At 44.7% G+C, this 18,903-nt stretch overlaps 1 protein-coding gene across 3 annotated transcripts in view; it reads left to right on the top strand.

The window, feature by feature from the left end:
• Thsd4 (thrombospondin type 1 domain containing 4) overlaps positions 1–18,903 on the top strand; it is a 627,039-nt gene that overhangs the window by 524,130 nt on the left and 84,006 nt on the right. For all 3 annotated transcript variants that reach the window (XM_087562028.1, NM_001429247.1, NM_001429249.1), the window contains 1 exon segment: positions 607–811. In XM_087562028.1, the coding sequence (XP_087418154.1) occupies positions 607–811 (205 nt within the window).

Here is an 18,903-nt window from a genome sequence, read left to right as displayed (position 1 = left end):
GGGGCAACCTACCCCTGGAGGATACATCTCATGAGTATCTGAAATGGAAGGCTCGGGGCTGGGGATTTAGCTCAGTGGTAGAGCGCTTACCTAGGAAGCGCAAGGCCCTGGGTTCGGTCCCCAGCTCCGAAAAAAAGAACCAAAAAAAAAAAAGAAATGGAAGGCTCTTTCCCAGAGTAGGTGCTATGTGCATATCTGTCCAGTGAAGGCATGTATGAACTGTAAAAATGTGTATGTATGTGCATGTGGGTATATGGGCATACAGCTTACGTGTGTGCATGGCGACCAGCGGTTGGCGTAGGCTATTGTCTCCTATTCCTCTCCATCTCCCTCTTTGAGTCTCTTACAGAAACCGTTTCTCACTGGTTGGCTAAACTAGGAGAGCCCAGGACCTTCGGGTGCTGGGACTTTAGGCATTTACTGCCATGCCTAGATTTATCTTTCCGTGGGTGCTGGGCTCCAAACTCAAAACCCCACGCTTGTGCAGCAAGCGCTGTGTCTCCCTGAGCCATCTCCTCGGTCCCAGGAACAAGGGAGGGAGGGCCACATGAGGCAGTAGACCTTCTGCCAACCCTCCTTACGACTTCCCTTTCTCTCTTTTTGCAGAGCATCGGCTGTGATGACTTCCTGGGATCTGACAAAGTCGTGGACAAGTGTGGGGTGTGCGGCGGTGATAACACGGGCTGCCAGGTGGTGTCAGGCGTGTTTAAGCATGCCCTCACCAGCCTGGGCTACCACCGGGTTGTAGAGATTCCCCAAGGAGCCACAAAAATTAACATTACGGAAATGCACAAGAGCAACAACTACTTGGGTGAGTTCACTTACCTTCTCCACACAGCGCAGGAGACTGTCCCTGCAGGCGATGAGGTGAGCACAGTGGTGCCCAGGCTTGGAGGAACCAAATGGTTAAGGTTTATAGATTTAACTCAGGCTTTACACCTCTCAGGAAAGATGTGGTCTTGAGATGAAGTCTGCTAGTCTTTGTTCTCTTGGGAGTTGGGGGACAGAGGCAGCTAGTGATTCTTCCCAGATTTTCACTCCCTGGAGGCCCGAAGCAAAAGCAATTGTCACCTTCTCTCTGCTTTATCTGCCTGGGGCAGCAGGCCCTTGCGTGTCTTCTGAACTGCTACAGAGCCCTCGGCATTCACCTCAGCAATACCCACATCCCTGCAAGCCAGAGCCTTCCAGTGATCTCCTCTACTCAGCTAGGACATTGAATTCCTTCCGCTGTGCAGCAGTCCCAGAAGTGAGCATTCACCAGTTTCTAATTCAGATAAGCATGTGCAAATCAGTCAGGCAGACATTATAGGCGCCATTTTTGCTTTCTAAGACAGGCCTTGATCTGTGTTCCAGGCTGGCTTAGAAATCACGATATAATCCAGTCTGGCTTTCCTCCGACATGCTTGGATTCTAGTCGTAAGCCTCCAAGCCTGGCTTAAGGTATCATTTCTTCAAGACATTTAATGAGCAGAAATCACAGCCACAGACATTTTATTTTTCATTATTTGTTGAACAGGAGCTTGTTTAGAACAAATAATGTATGAGGCAATATATTTATGGCTGTTCATGAATAAAATCCTGAAGCATTCTAAACAGCCTATAGCTCACAAGCTATTCCCAGCCTCGTTTTACAAATAAAACAGATGTAACAGAGATCAGAGGACTTGCCCAGGTCACACAGCAAGGAAGCGTCAGAGCTGGGATTCAAACCAAGGGGGTGTAGCTCTAGGCATGGAAGTCTAGTGTGTGGTAAAACCTGTGGGCTTCCTCTACTGTACCAATGGTCAGGTGGCAGTGTCCACACCAGCTTTTTGAAATACCATTCATTTTGTAGTAGGTGTGGGGTGTGTGTGTGTGTGTGTGTGTGTGTGTGTGTGTGTGTGTGTACATGGTTACACATACCTGTGAAGGCCAGAGGCCAACCTCAGGTAGCATTCCTTAGGTGGCAGCCACTTTGCCTTTGAGCCCCCTGGAGCTTGTTGTGTGAGCTGCACTGACTTATTTCCTAGTAAGCCTGTCTCTGTGTCCTCAGCACTGGAGCTAGAAGCATTGAACCTGCTTTTATTTTGGGGTTCTAAGGATCAAACTCAGGCCTAATGTTTGCACAGCAGGCACTTTACTGAGCCATCTCCCATCAGTCACTTTGTAGCCATCCCTTCCCTACCCACTCAAACACAACCCGAACCAACTTCCCTTGGCTTGGTTGTCTAGAGGAGGAAGAGTGGCAGATGTGTCTCTGAGACAGACCCAATTAAAGCAGAAAACTGTTACATTTTCTCTGGCACATCTAGGAGCCACCAAAGTGGCAGAAAGCCTAGTTTCCCTGCGAGCAGTTTGTGTTATTTTAAATCTCAAATAATGATCTCTGTGTTTCCGCCTTCCTCTGATGCTTTCACAAGATCACATCTCCACACACATCCTGCCTCTTACAATGGAAAATGTTCCTTGGGGGCTATTTGAAGTGTGATTGTGTTTAAATACTCTGGCAAACAATGTCAGTTTTTATTAGCTTTATGTTGTTTTTAGTAAGTGTTCCCTGGCTATCAGTGGATCATTTTTGTAATCAGTTTCAGGCTCCTTGAACATACAGTGGATGTTCTGAGTGGACATTCGCATGGCATCTGAATAAAACAGCTCCGGAGCCTTGCTCTTTCTATCTAGAATATGGGGCTTCGTCATAAGACTCAGCAGATAAGTTAAGGAAGGCCTCCGGCACTTGCTTATTGGTGGTTCACCAGTTTCTCCTGTCTTCCTTTTGTCTCAGAGTTTGTCAGGGTATAAAACTTAAAATGGGATACAGCTGGGGAGATGGCTCTGTGGATAAAGCAAGTATGGGGTCTGGAGTTCATGCCAAGTTGGCGTGTTGCCCCAGCCCTGCAATCCAATCCTGAATCCCAGCACTCGTTCAAGAGGCAGAGACCTGAGCCCTGGGGCAAGCTGACTAGACTAGCCACTCAGTGAGCTCCGAGTTCCAAGTTCAACAAGAGACCCTGCCCCAGTAAATAAAATGTGAAGACCGACAGGAAAAGATGGCCAATGTCAAACTCTATTGTCTACCATACATGTGAACATGCATACAGCTATTTACATATATGTACTCGCAGATATATGTACATACATGTGTGTATGTGTATATGTGTGGGTAGTATTTAAAATTACAGAATAAAAATCTTCACTTCCCATAAGAGGGATGAAGAGAAAGCAGAGGGAGACTAGAAGCCAATGGGAGAGTGACTCGGAAAGTCGTTTGACTCCCTGTGCCCAGAAACCAATGTGTTCCTGAGAAAGGCATCATTTGTAACAGTGCCATGAGATGCTGTGTCACAAGGAGAGGGAAGCAGAAGCAGAAGCTTTGAGGGAGGAGACTCCAGGAGGGAGGAGCACAAGCTTGCAGCCACTGCATCTCTGTCACCTGGAGAGTGTTCTCGATTTCCCTTCTCCTTTGAAAACTTGGGATACGGTTCACACACCGTAAGTCTAGCCCCTACTCACAGCATGGTAGGTAGGGTCTTTTTTCATTGCAGGCTTTCTTTATCTAACTCACCTCAGCTGGCCAACTCCTGTTCTGTGGAGCCTCTGTTCGGAGCTGTTTGCCTGAGACTGCCTGAGTTCTACAACCAACCATTTGCACCTAGACCCAGCTGGGGTTTCTAAACTCCGAGGCCTGTATTTTCATTAACCATTGTCAGACAGCCAAACACTTTTCAAAGGGCCGTGAATCCCCCACTGCGCTTGTCTCAAGAAGATTTGGTGGGCCAATGAGATGGCTCAGATAAAAGTTCTTGCTTCAGGACTGAATTGACACCCCCAAGATCCACAGGATGGAGAGAGAATCCACGCCCTCAAGTCGCTATGACCCCCACACATGCACTGTGGCTTGTGTTTGAACCACATGTACATCTGTGCACCACCTGTCTGCCTGCTGATGCCTGGTGCCCAAGAAGGCCTGAAGAGGCCATCAAATGTCCTGAACAGTTGTGAGCCACTGTGTGGGCTCTGTGAGTCACACCCAGGTCCTCTGGAAAAATGGCGAGTGCTCTTAACCACTGAGTCATCTCTCTAGACAATAATTAATTTTTTTTAAATTTCATTTTATAAAAAAATTATTTGAGTTATTAATTAGAGGTACAATTTTAAAATTAGAGTATGAGAATTTAATTGAACAGCACAACTTCTGAGATAAAATATCATTATAGAATCCCCATTGACCTCACACTTAAAATCCTTCCGCTTCAGCCTCCAAGTACTGGGATTAAAAGCCTGTAACAGCATTTCTGGATCTGAAAAGTTAAAGTTTTTAAAAGCAAGAACTAAATGGAAAGGGGCATGTTTACCAACAGGCTTTAGCGGATCCATTAGTAGTAGCACAGCATTAAACCAAACTCTGAGATTTGCCAGCAAGGCCTGGCCTCCTGGCCCTGCCTTCCCATAGCTCATGGGAGGAATGGCTCCATGGAGCTGAGGGAGCGGGCCACCTCCAGTGAGCAACTCTGAAGAAACTGGGACACTGATGACACACACAAATCATGAGATATGGTGCTTCTCGTTCCCGGTGATAAAACTGAGAGCACGCCAAGAGTGGGCTCCATGTTTATTAGAGTCATCTAGTAGCAATTGTCAGTGTCCTTCAAAGCTTAGCCTGTATTAATCAGATCTACGTTTTAATTGGAAAAACGTCAGAATTGCTGTCTGTCGTTAAGCTACGAATTCTCCTTTTGTGAGTGACTTATTCTCAAACTAGGTATTTGAAGAAAAAAAAACAACGAATCTAATGTTATTAAAACAGCTAGCCATTTGTATTACTTACTTCTCCCTCGATAAGATGTTGTAAAGTTATTTTAGCTGAGATATCAAAGCCTGGCGCAGTTGAATCACTTCGGCTTACTAATGTCATTACGCAACAGTTCAGATATCGGACATAAAAGCGCGGCAGGCAGAGACTGATCGTTCAGGACGTGGTCAGCCTGCCAACAAGTATAGCATCAGTGGGCTGAAGACTTGGAAGGAGTTCCTGAAGATCTATAAGATTTTAAAAACAAACCAATGATACAGTTCCCTTGAAACATGTTCTCATGAAAGTTTAAAATAATAATACGTGGGCTTGGAGAGATGCCTCTGTGGTTAAAAGCGGCTGCTCTTGCAGAGGACCTGGGTCTAGTTCCCAGCATCCACTTGGTGGCAGCACCCACAAGGCAACTCAAGCTATTCCTCACTCCAATTCCGGGAGATCCAGCGCCCTCTTCTGGCCACTGTGGGTCTAGATGCGCCCAGTGCACTTTTATACATGAAGGCAAATGCTCACACATATAAAATAAAAATGAATAATTTTTTAAAAATAATAACGGCCAGCACCTAGCATCTTAAGAACTGTCACGGAACGTCTGTAATTTGCAGACTTCATTAGATGAGCAACTTTCTGTATGGGAAGGCTTAGAGCGTTTAAAACAATGTGACATGGCGGACTGCGGAGATGGTTCAGCAATTAAGAGCACGTACTGCTTCTGTAAAGAACCCAAGTTCAGTTCCCAGCTCCCATGCCCCACAACTGCCTGTAACTCCAGCTCCAGGCAGACCTGCACCTGCACACGAATGTGCGCGCCCCACATAGACATAATTAAAAATAGTCTGAAGGCCAAAAAAGAAAAGCGTGTGATGTCTTATGCTTAGATGACAATCCCAAAGATGTTTTTGGTTGACATTAGAAAAACTGTGGAGCCATGTAAGCCATAGAACGCAAAAAGGATAAAATTCCCTCATTGGCTCAGTCTTACATTGGATCAACAACCTTGAAGGATACGGACATTATGCTTGTGACTTAACAGTTCCAAACTCTCTTATAAGTAAAGAAAATTTGCATCAGCTTACGAACTAGCCATTTCCACATAAGGCTTCTTCCTACAGCTGTAATTTTCACTAGCCTACCCCTCCCCTCTCCTCGCCCTAATGCCATTATCCCTGCTTAATGTTTTAGTCTCCGGTGTTTCCCTTTCTCCTCTGGTTGACTGCTGTCCTTTTGCAATGAGTTTTAAGGATCACCTCTCTTCCCCTTCCTTATCTCCTCGCCTGGTCATTTTTGTTTTGACCAACCAAATATTCTTGTGTGTTTTTTATGCATTTGTTCTTCTAAATGTACTTTAAAGTCGGATTTTCAAAATCTATCTAAAAACCCATTGGGATCTTCACTGGGATTGCAGTAACTGTATAGTAAATTAATTTGAGGCAGAAAAGGAGCGTTTTCATAACATTGAGTCTTTAGAATTGTGAGCATCTCAATGTTTCCTAGATCCTGAGCTTTAATAAGGTTTCTTTGTGTTCATTCTGTCAGCTTTCTCGGGTGTATCTGTACGTATTTCATAGTTTTTTTTTGATCTGATATGTGACACTTTTCTTTCCTCTGGGTCCACTAACTAGATATGCAAGTATGTGTGAAATCCGTTTGCTTCATGCATTTGTTCCAGCTATACATTTTGCCAGATTCTTTTTTAGGTTTTTTGAGATTTTGTTTATCTTTATGTGTGTGGGTATTGTGCCCGAGGGTGTGTATGCCATGCAGGTTCTGAGAATTGAACACAGGTGAAAGAAGAGAACTTACTCTATGCACACTTGCACACGCAGCCCGCGCGAACACACACACACGCACACCGTGTGCATACAATAATGATAAATTTAAATAAATAAGATGCGTGAAACTATAAAACAACTAGAAGAAAACAGAGGATTCTTCCATGACAGGAGTGTGAGCGGTGGCTTTAAAAATAATAATAATAAAGGAATAAAGGGCTAGAGAGATGGTGCGGTGGTTAAGAGCATAGGATGCTCTTCCTGAGGAACCAGGCTCTTTTCCGAGCACCCTCGTGGTGGCTCTCAACCATCTGTAACTCCAGTTCCAGAAATCCAATACCTTCTCCCGGCCTCCATGGTCACTGAAAATACGTGGTGCGCAAAGACATATACAGTTAAAATACCCATACACATAAAATTTATTTAAAAAAAAAACCCTAAGGTGCCATCATGATTATTTTCCAGCGGTTCGTTGTGATTTCTTAGCTTCTAAATCAAGCCCTCTCTTTTAGCTTACTACAGGGTTTCACTGAGCTGGTCAGCAGGGGCTCGGTTTCGAACTCTCAGCAGCTAAAAGGCCCCACAATAGAACTCTGAATTTCCAAATCTTTTCAGAGCCTGCCCTTCTGGCACTTGAAGGCCTTCCTTTCTTATTCCATGACAGAAGAAGGGAAAAACAAAGTTAGATTTTTCTCCGAGTGTTCACAGGACTTTGATCGTTTCCCCACACCAGCACTTGTGGTGTTTTGTTGTTTTTGTTTCTCTGCAACGCCGTGCACTCCTTGATGACAAACAGCCGAGCCTTAGACGTTCCTTCCCTCTCGTCCACATAATGAACTAACAGAGCTTCAGAAATAGAAGTGCTGGCTCCCTAAGGATGAAGGAAAGACTTGCAGAGCACTCAGGGCCTGTGTCCTGACTTCCTTAGTCCACCATCTTGGATCTCACTCATGATATGGAGGTCATATTGTACATTGAACTGTTGGAATCTTACATCCACCATCTCCTTCATTTATTCCTCTCGGTGCTCATTTCCTTCCTGTTACTCTGATAGAACACTCTGACCAAGGCTTATGGGAAGAAGGGGCTTATTTAAATTTTTCAGATTACAGTTTAATTGGAGGGGAGTCAGGTAAGAAATTAAGCAAGAACTCGAAGCAGAAATCATGAAAGAGCACTGCTTGCTGGCTTGCTCACAGGCAAGCCACAGGCCCTTACTTAGCCAGCTCTCTTATACAGACAAGGTCCACCTTCCCAGGGAATGGTGCCGCCCACAGTGGGCTGGACCCTCCCTATAAATAACCATTCAAGACTCTCCTCCCCAGACAACGCCCATAGGCTATCCTGATCTGGATATTCCTCTTACCCGGACCTGGGCCTGGCAAATTACACTAGGCTGATTGGCCAGTATGCCCTGGGGGATCTTCCTGTCTCCTTGTCCCAAGTGCTGAGAATTGCAAACACGGACCACAATGCTCAACTTTTTACATGGCTATTGGGGATCAAACCTCAATCTTCGCACTTACACAGGAACCAATTTGCTGACGGCCCTCAGCTCCAGCCCCACAAACAGCCGCTTGAAAGAGTAAGGTTAAGCAGCTGTAATGACACTCACCAGCTCTCTCCTCTCAAGCATCGGAGCCAGATGCTGAATGGACTTGGTGCCCCCCTAGTTACCTGTGACAGTTCGTGACAACCCCGGGAGATGGTCAAACCATAAGCATCATCTCCCAGTGACGCCCTGGCTCTTAGCTGGATGTTCCTCTTCTATCTGGTAGATGGGTAAAAGGGATCGTGAAGGTTTTGGGGGTTGTTTATCTTAATACGGACTCAGTTCTTGCCCCCTCTTCAGCACAAGCCCGTGTGATTCCTGTACAAACCCAATCTTTGCAAAGCAAATATCCCATGCCAAAGAGACCACACCCTCCTGCTGTGGCTTGGAAAGGTGGTGTTTGTTTAGCGCTCCCGGACCTAATTTTGTATTACATACTCCCACCTGGAGCCTGACAGTGCCCCTCCCTCTGATTCGGGAGAACCCTTACCACCAACATCTGCTTGCTTTTTTCTCTCACCGTCCCTCCACCTTGACAAGCTTTTGGATACACTGGAACAAAATGAAATCACCTTGGCCCCCATCCTTAGGTGTTCGCACCTCTACCCTGGAAACGTTTGCCTGTTTGTCTTATGAGGAAGAGTTAAATTATGACTTGGTTTTGCCTTTAATTGTATCGTCTGTCTCAGAAATAGGCATAATGTCAACTCCTGCTTTTTCGACACCTACTGGGGACATTCTCCTTCGATTAAGAAAGCAACCCCTGAACTGGAATTTGGGTTTCTGTTTGCTTGACTGGTTTTTTGTTTTTGTTTTTGTTTTTGTTTTTGAGACAGGGTCTCTCTTTGTAGCTCTGGCTTGCCTAGAACTCATTGGGTAGACACAGCTGGTCTTGAATTCACAGAGACCCAGCTACCTCTGCCTCCTAAGTGTTGGGGTTAAAGGCATGAGCCACTACAACCAGCCCGGTCTTGGATTTCTTATAGAAGTGATGTGACACCTTCATTCTTGTAGGAAGAATGTTATCCCCCCACCCCCACTTCCACCCCTACCCCCATTCCTTTAGACAGCATCTTTCAGGGCTGCCAATTACACTCTAGGGTCCTCCTACCTGGATATAGACTAGATCAGGATCCCTCTCCCTGAGTCAGAACAGAGTAGATACCATTAATTCTAAAATCGTCCATAACCGACATGCACGCCTCAGCCTTCTGTCTGAATCACACTCTGCCCTTCTGTGGTATTTCAGTCACTGAGATAGCTGACAGGCAGCAGCATGCACTGAACATGGTTGGCTTCAGGAAAGAGGAGCGGCACGTGAGGAAGACAACTCCGACATTGTCTTACTCGAGCTGCAGGCAGCTGGCTGCCTGTCCAAGATCAGTGTTCTCAGCTGACCCTCCCTCACCTTCTCTGAGAGTCAGAACTTCAGAAAAAGGAGGTCTGCCCTGAGATTCCACCTCTCTTCTCCAGGTCCTGCCTTTCCACCAGAGGTCAGGGTACTTTACCCTTCCTCCTTCAACAGAGCACTCCTGGATTCTGCTCTTCTAGATCTTAGTTGACTCAGATGGCTATTTTCTTTCTTTTTCAAAAGATTTTATTCTGATTTTTAATTATGTGTATGTGGGAAGGCATGCATGTGAGTGCAGTACCGGAAGCGGCCTGAAGAGGGCATCAGATCCCCTAGAGCTTGCTTTCCAGGTGGTTGTCAGTCCCCCAACATGGGTGCTGGGAACCAAACCCCATTCCCCTGTAAGAACAGTACACACTCTTAACCCCAGAGCATCCCTCTAGCCTCACCACTCCTCTTTCTAACTAAAGTCTGCCTGTATTATCTCTCCCCCACTGTTTCAGCATCTGCAGCCTCATAATAATGCCCTAACCCTACGCCATCAGCTTCCTTTATGACCTGAGTCATTTCTTCATGTGTTAAGTGTGGGGAACAAAATTGTGCCTCCTTATCCAGACTTTACGTTCCCTTCTTATTATCCAGCACTCAGGCCATCTGAACTTGAAACTGCTTTCCTTCGAGTAAAACACTGCTGTTTATGTGATTTGGTACCTGTGCAAAACAAGCATTAACCTGGAGAGAGCATTTCAATGGCTGCATATAAGCAGTTGCCAAGTACAGCATGTTACAGTGAGGAAGGCAGTGCAAGGCCCCTGCCTTACAGTACGTTCACCGTCTGCTTGGGACTCCTTTAGTGATTGAGAAGTCATTCTCCATCCCACGTTTGTTTGTTTGGTTGGTTGGTTGGCTGGTTGGGTTTTTTGTTTTCGTTGTTGTTGTTGTTGTTGGTTTGGTTCAGTTTGGTTTGGTTTGGTTTGGTTTGGTTTGGTTCAATTTGGTTTGGTTTGGTTTGGTTTGGTTCAGTTTGGTTTGGTTTGGTCACGCCACAATAGATATCTGAATCTTTTCAGGACCATGAGTCTCTGCTGCAGCCACTCTACCGCACAGTGAGAACGCAGTTATGAGAGAATAGTTCACAGCCATACCACCCTGAGATGCTCTGATTTGGGAAGTTGAGCAGGGTTGAACCTGGTTAGTACTGGGACGGAAGACAAGATGTGAATGAACGGGTACTGGTGAGAGCCGGGAGAACTCCAGCTATGAAAAAGCCACCGCTGCTGTAGTTCTTCATGGCCGTGCTGTAGTTCCCAGCCCATCTTCCAGGACGAGGGGGCTTTGGTGGAAGTGCAAGAAAGCGTTTCTTCCTGAAGCAGCAGCATGGGCTGCAGCACAGCACAGAGCAGGAGGCATATGAACGAGCGTGCTGCGGGCATGGTTCTCGCCAAATGGCCGTAGCAGTAACCTCTGAGACTACAACTGTAGGAAACAGCCAGGCTCCAGACTACAGAAGCCCTTCATCCTGGATTCCATCGTGTGGGTCACATCTTGGCTCAGGGTCAAGCCACTGGAGATGGTGACTAGAGCTGAGTATGACAGGATCGTGCCCAACCTGTGAGGGTGGTGTTAGCCGTGACAGAAGGGAAGACAGCATTTATTACTGCACGTCCATAGCGAGTGTCCATGGGGGAGACGTCTGACCAGCAAAGATACAGACATGTGTGCATGGGCTTAGTGAGTCCAAGTAATAAATTTACCCTTCAATAAGTACTGTCTGTGGACATAAGATTTCAGTATGTGAGAGTCAGTTACGTATCATACTAATAAAGAAATTAACACAGCGGAACACAAAATACCAACTGCAGGGCAGTCACAGGCCAAGCTACAGTTGACATGTTGAGAAGGAGCAAAAGTGAAGGAGAGGTAGACAGGGACATTTTGGGATCTGGGTGGACAGTACACCAGGGGAGGTCTGAGCTCAGCTCCTTCCTTATCTCTGAAGCAGCACGTTGGAACCTCGCCCGGTTGCTCCTTACTTGGTGTGTGCTCTGGGCCTCGGTCAATGGGCATCGAGCGAGACCTTCAGCCTGGGAAAGGCATGGTCCTAGCAGCAGGCAGCACGGCCCCACCCTATCCTGAATCCCTGGTTTAAATTGAATTCCTCTATTTTTAACAAGCCTGAAAGGAATCCCGTGATGCCTGTTTCTAGAATTGGTCCAAGAGTTCCAGACCAATGTTTAACTGTGAAGATGTGTGAAGATGACATTTTATTATTAGGATGGAAATTTGGTCACTAAAAATAAGGAAGCTGATCTAATCAGCTGGCTTACGTGGGCTGTAGGGATCAGCGTTCCCGTCTTCATGCTCACACAGCAAGCACTCTAACCGTCCATCCACCTTCCCAGCCAACGATGGGTGCTGTTCGTGTGTGCCATGTCTGTGTCGTGTTTGTGTGGGGGCGGGGGGGAGGATGGACTGCCATAGGTCTGTAGCCGACATTTTCTTTATTCTCTAGAGACTTGATCAAGTTTGAGATACTGTCTCTCACTGTACCTGGAGGTCCTCGTTCATCTACACTAACCATCCCTCAGGCCACCGTTACAGGCTCGCAACTCTGCCTCTTTCTCTTATGGGTGCTCAGGACTGAACTCAGGTCCTCAGGTTTACACAGCAAGCACTTGACTCACTGAGCTTTCTCTTCAGTTCTTCTAGAACACTCTATTAATGAATTACTTCGGGGGGGGATTGGAGAGATGGCTCAGGAGTTGCTCTGCCAGATGACCCAAGTTCAATTCCCAGCACCCACATGGCAACTCACAGTCTGTAACTCCAGTCCAGGGGATCAGATGCCCCTTTCTGTCCTCCATGGCCCCCACACATGTGGTTCCCTTACATACATGCAGCAAGCACTCAGACAGACACATAAGGTAAAAATACCTACGGTTTTAAAAACAATAAGTTCCGCGGAGAACTTCTAGAATGTCTTCTATTCTTAGTCTCTCATGTTTTCCCCATCATCCGCTGTGCATTTGGTAACTTGGGTTTTGAGAGAGTCTCACTGTGCAAGTGTGGGAGAGTTATGGAACCTTTAGGAGATGCATCCTTGCTGGGGGAGAAATGCATTGCTGGTGTGGGCTCTCAGGATTTATAGCCTCACCCTACTTCCTGGTCTCTCTCTATCTCTGCTTTCTATGTGAAAATGAAAGTTTCACCAACCAGCTTCCCATTTCAGCCATCATGCCTTCTCCACGCCATGCCTTCTCCATGGTGGACATTCATCCCTCTGGAACCATAAGCCAAAATTTACTCTTTCTTCCTTAAGATGCTTTGGTCATGATCTTTTATCACAGTGACTAACACATACATCATACACATCACACACATATACATCATATATCTCACACATATATGTACATATCATACTCATCACACATATCATATACATCATACAGGACACATCGTATGCACCACACACACACTACACATCACACATACAAATACACCATACATGCATCATACATATCACATGCAGAGCATACAAATTACACACATCATATATATCACACATACACACACGTTGTACACATCACACACACCATACATGCATCATATGCGTCACACATACCATACACATCACACACACTTCATATATGCCATACATATATGTACACATCACACACCATTCACATCATACATATACATATATGATACACATCACACACATACATATATGCACATCATATACATATATATATACATATACATATACATATATATAATATACATATATGCACACACACTAACACAATTTTGAACACCAGGTCCTAGGTACTGTTGTGTGCTTTTCTCTGAGGGCTTTTGTCTTGGTTGGATTATATCCTTGTAATCCCAGCTCTACATTCATGAGAGAATAAAAGAGAAAGGGGAAAATAATACCTAAATGTTAAAATAAAAACAGATATAAGCCCATGGACCCTTGAAGAGGTCTCGAGGACCATACTCTCTGAATTAGTGGAAATGTATATGCTTTTATGACTTTATTGTCAAATAAAGTCGGATCTAATAAAGAATGGCAGAGAGGGCTGAAGAGACGGCTCGGTGGTTAAGTGTACTTTCTCCTGTAGGGGACCTGGTTTGGCTCCCAGTATCTACATGGGAGTTCATAGCCATACTATAACTCTAGTTCCAGGGGATTCAACACCCTCTTCTAGACTCCACAGGCACTGTACATACTTGACACATATACATATATTCAGGAAAGTACTCCAATACATAAAACAAAAACAGAATATGAACTACCACTTAAAAGGCTAAGCTCGGGGGCTAGCACAGTGGCTTGGTGAGTGAAGTGCTTCTGCGTAAGCATGAGGCATCAGTGCAGATCTCCAGTATCCACATGGAAAAAAATCTGGGGACACAGAGAGGAGGATCTCAGAAGGTTGCTCATCAGCAGGCTGCAGGTTCAATGAGAGACCCTGTATCAAAAATAGACAAAAACACCTGACATCAACTTCTGGCTTACACACATGCATGCATACACACACACACACACACACACAAATGCACAAGCACATATACATTCACTGCACACACACACATACACATAAATTAATAACTAGTCTCACAAATTAAGCTTAAAAGCTAGCATCCCAGTCTGTAGTACCCAAACATATTTTAGCACAAATATTTGCAAACTACAAATGATGATCGTATGTGTGTGCTGCCTCCCTATTCTCTCATCGATTCTCTTATTCTTTCATTCAGAACATTTACTGAATCTGCTATGAGCCCAGTCTGTTCTAGGCCACCGTTAAGTCTTCTGTTTTAGTTACATTTGTTCTGTTCACACAGCTTCATACACATTCTACATTGTAACTGATTCTGTATTGCCTTTTAAATAGTTCCTGTGAGCACAGATTTTATTTTTTCCCCCCACAGTTCCCAACTGAATGTTCTGGATACAGTAAAGATTTAGCACACGATTCTAATTTACTGGCTGGAAGGAGACCTTTATAGTTCAGCCTTCTGTCTGAAACCCTATCCAGAATGCTTCCCTTAACTCCCTGCTAGTTCTCACGGGTTCCTTTCTGCCTTTAAGCCTTTGCGTAGAATTAGTCACCACGGGGACCCAGACTTCACCCTAAGGATGGGTGTATTTGCATGCTCGCATGAAGTCATCCTGAGGTAATGTTCTGAACTGCATCCTAATTTTTAAAGAGGCTCCCCGTTACATTTGATTAATAAAACCGAAAGGTAAAATGCTAACGTGTAAAACTGTCATTCCAGACAATAAAACCTTTTCCCCAGACCCGTATAATCAGTCCCAGCCCAGATGACAAGCTTATTAGCAGAAATAACGAAGTGAGGAGAAAAGGGAAATTAAAACCTTCATAATTAAAAGTAGCACTCTTCTGTTAAATTACCTGTTTAATAATTTTTTTTTCTTTTTGTGACTGCCTGTAATTTTTTTAAAGGCTGCTTTGGGGAATGGAATGTTAGCATCTTGGAGTGATTGCCCTGCCAGGTTTCCTCCACTCTTCCTGTTTTATTTCATTTTGTGTGGTTCATGCTTACATCTCATTCCCAATTCCAACAGTTGTTACAGAAGCGTATGCTGGTCCCTCCAGATAGCAAACGCCCCTCATCCTCTGTTCATCCTTACCTGGAAGGCAAGCATCAGGAGCTCCACACCCTGAAGCTCCACCCACAGCCACCCACCAGACTCCTCCGTTTCCCTCCTCCTGACTGAGTGTCAAATAGACAAGTTTTCCCTATCTGGATTTCAGATCTGGTATGGCCATCCTGGTAAAGAGACTACTAGGTAGCTCCTTAAGTTGCTAGGCAGCCCTGAGCTTCCAGAGGTACCATCACTGAAGACACAGGGACCTGGTGGCAGACATTGAACTCTGTAGCTCCTGCTTAGTACCTGCAGCTCTTAGGTGTTGCTCTTTGAACACTACAAAGCTCCTCTCCTCTACATACCCAGTGGGTTATGGACGGTTTAAAGTCTGTGAGATAGTGCTGTACTCATGTGCAGTTGATTCTCTGCACATCGCTGCTTTTACTGATGAGGAGGTGAGATGTGCTTCTTCTCTGCTTCTCAGATAAGAGTTTGTTTTTAGACAGTGGACGATTGACAGTCTCTTCCCAACCTAACACTAGAAAGACACGTTCTGAGGATTCCTAATGACATGATTGCTTGTAGGCTCAGGCAAGTGCCTGGTGACTAGGCACAGTGATCACATTAGGCTTTTGCATAATCTATCTACCTTTAAGGTGTTGTAGAAACAAAACAGAAGTCAGGAAAGGCTAAGTTGTCCACGTGAAGCCTCTAATCATAGAACAACATTGAAATAACGTTGGGTGGGGCAGGGCAAATCTCCAGCTGGGGTGTTTACTAAGAGTAACAAGTAGTCTCTCTCTCTCTCTCTCTCTCTCTCTCTCTCTCTCTCTCTCTCTCTCTCACATACACACACACACACACACACACACACACACACACATACACACACTCTTGATGCAAATAGTTCCCCTGGACCATTCTCCCAAATGATTACTTTAAGAATAACAGAACACCAGGGCATTAATGTATGTGAACGAGTGTTCTAGATACCCAGACTCAAACTGATAGATGAACCACACTGAATATGCACGTAAAAATGGCCATGGGTCTAGTTTCAGTGTGCCCATTATTTTCAGCTGAATTGATACTGTGCATCTCTAAGACTGCAGGGATGACACAGTCCAAGCCATTCTTCAAATTTGTTTATCCCACTCCACACTTCTGTTGTTGAAAGCCAAGGTGATTTCCTAGAGAAAGGCTGTATTTCTAGCAGGACAAAGTTTCCTATAGATCTCTTTTTATTCACTAGCTTTCAAGATTCTGCTCTGCAGTATACAGGGAGCTGAAGGTAAAGAAAGACTCAGTCATGATGAACTCAATTCAACCATCAAAATCTAGTGCTCCAACTGGTCAACCTTCCCCTCTCTGTGTTGTGGAAGGAGAGGAGGTTACCAGGAGATATCTGAGTATAAAAATAGTTCTGGTATCTGAAGACATTTTCAGGGAAGCAGCAGGACTGAGGTAGGGGGCAGGGGTGACACTGATATGCTGTAGGTATTTGCTGGCTATAGATATTGCTGTCTACAGTCTTGGCAGGAAAAAAAAGTTGCTCAATACCCATTCTCATGTTCCAGTAAAAGCAGTTGGACATGCAGTGCCTAAAATTACCTTCTGTGTAGCTAAACTCTGTTCATAAGTCACCGTCCTAGAGTTGCACAAATAAAACTTGCAATTGTGGAAGGAAAAAATCACTTAAGAAGGAGTTGTTTCCTGGAAAAGCTGTTGCTGCTGTTGATGCATAACACACTGCTATTATTGGTCTTTTTATATAAATATAAATATATATACAGATATATAATTTGAATTTTTTGAAACTTTACCTGTGCTGTCAACTTTCGAAAAAAGTATCCCCGTTTACTGTGTTGAGTTGGCACTGTACAGAAATTAACAGCCATATTGGTCTAGAAATGTTGAACTTAAGTTTTTTCCATTTGTACAGGGGTAACACACTGTATTAAATATGTAAGGTCTTATATACGTGGGTTTGATTACAAAAACTAATAAAGTATTCTCTAAATAAAAAAAAAAGAAGAGCTGTAACACAGTAAAGGCTTGCTCGCAGAAAAAAAAAAGAAATACAAACATGTAAAACATTAAAAAAAAAAAAGAAGGAGTTGTTTCTAAACCAACAATGCACATGAATGAGGTCATGGTTTCTTCTGAAATGAGAAGTGAACATCTCAGATTTCCTGCCATGATTCGGTGTGTTTAGGAATAAATTTGGAGGCTAGATAAGCTCCGGTGCTAACTCACTATTAATTTCAAGACGCAGAAGAGAGGGAAATCTGGTGTATGTGATAAAAAAAAATTAGGAATGCCCCCTAGTGTGTACCACTGCTTGGTGCTACAGATGTGAGGAGGATTCTCTCAGCGGGAAGCACTTCTGGGTGGTTACAAGGAGGACCACATCTCAGAAAATGTTTCCAGAGCTCCCCTGGCAGCAGAGCTCCACAGTAGAGGGCTCGAGAGATGGCTCAGTGGGGACCAGTGCCTATTGTACACTCCTGAGAACCAGAGTTCAGATCCCAGCACCCACACAACAAGCCAGGCGCCATTACTCAAATGCCTGTAATGGCAGTGCTAATGGACATAATGCCTTCTTCTGGCTTTCATGTGCACACAGGTACAAGCACACATGAACACACATGAACTCACACACTGGCCTTCATGTACACACAAGTGCTTTTACACACACACACACACATACATACACACACACACACACACACACACACACACACACACACACACATATATGCAGGGAAAACACTCATACACATATGAAACCCTGAACTCGAGGAAGAAATAATGGGAGAAGCCAGTATCCAAGTGGGGTCCAGGTAAGTGTGAACATACAGACGCCCCTCCAGATGAGGCTCAACCCAGGGGTGTGGACCACATGAGAGGCACTCAGGACAAGAGGCTCTGCTGGGAAAAGCTACCATCAGCTGAGTTTGTGTCTATGTGATTTTTGTCCTTGTGACACCATGATCAATTCTCCTTCTGGATGTTTGGGCTTCTACTCCTTCAGCCTTTTCCTTTGTGATCTGTTTTACCCTAAAATGTAGCTTTGGATCAGCTTAGCTTTTCCCCAGTTGTCTCCAAGACCTGCAGCCTCTGCCAAGTCTTAATGAAGACCTGGCGTGTTCCCTCATGGTTCCAGGCCATGATATCTCTCCCAGCAGCGGTCCTTTAGCTTTCCAAGAATTAAACATTTGCTTCAATTTGTTCATCGGGTTGCCTAGCAACTTCTCTTCATCAGGTTGCCTAGCAACTTCTCGTTCCCCTTTTTTCTATAATTTAATTGAAAATTTTATTGAAAGAATCATGGATTTACATGCAGTTATAAGAAATAATACTAAACGTAATTATTTCAGTTTCTAACAGAGTGAAAAATAATGTACTCCCAATTTAAAAAAAAAAACATTAAAATGGAAATATCTGGTGATAATCGTATCCCAAATGCAAACATCAAGGACACTGTTGCAACTGCATATAGCTTTGTCAGGAGCTGAGACAGTTCTGTGGCAGCCCACAGCCTCATAGCACTGGATGCCACCAGTCCAGACCCCACAGAACCACAAACGTTGAAGTATGTGGAGTGAATATTCCACAGCACCCGTGCGCTAGGAACCACTTTCTCCCATTTCTTTATACTTTGTTTATTCCCACCCATCTTTAATTTAGGTCTTTTTAATTCCTCCAAACCTGCAGGCCTTCGTAACACCATCTTTTTTCTAGGTAACACTTGTGTTGGAGAACTTGGTGCCTTTGACGGCAGTCTGTCCCGTGGTATCCATCTTCCTGGGTGCATGGTGC

This window comes from Rattus norvegicus, chromosome 8 (assembly GCF_021556685.1).
Source record: "Rattus norvegicus strain SHRSP/BbbUtx chromosome 8, alternate assembly SHRSP_T2T, whole genome shotgun sequence".
Lineage (NCBI taxonomy): Eukaryota > Metazoa > Chordata > Mammalia > Rodentia > Muridae > Rattus > Rattus norvegicus.
The sequence above is the reverse complement of the archived record's forward strand: the minus strand, read 5'-3'. Positions and strand labels throughout refer to the sequence as shown.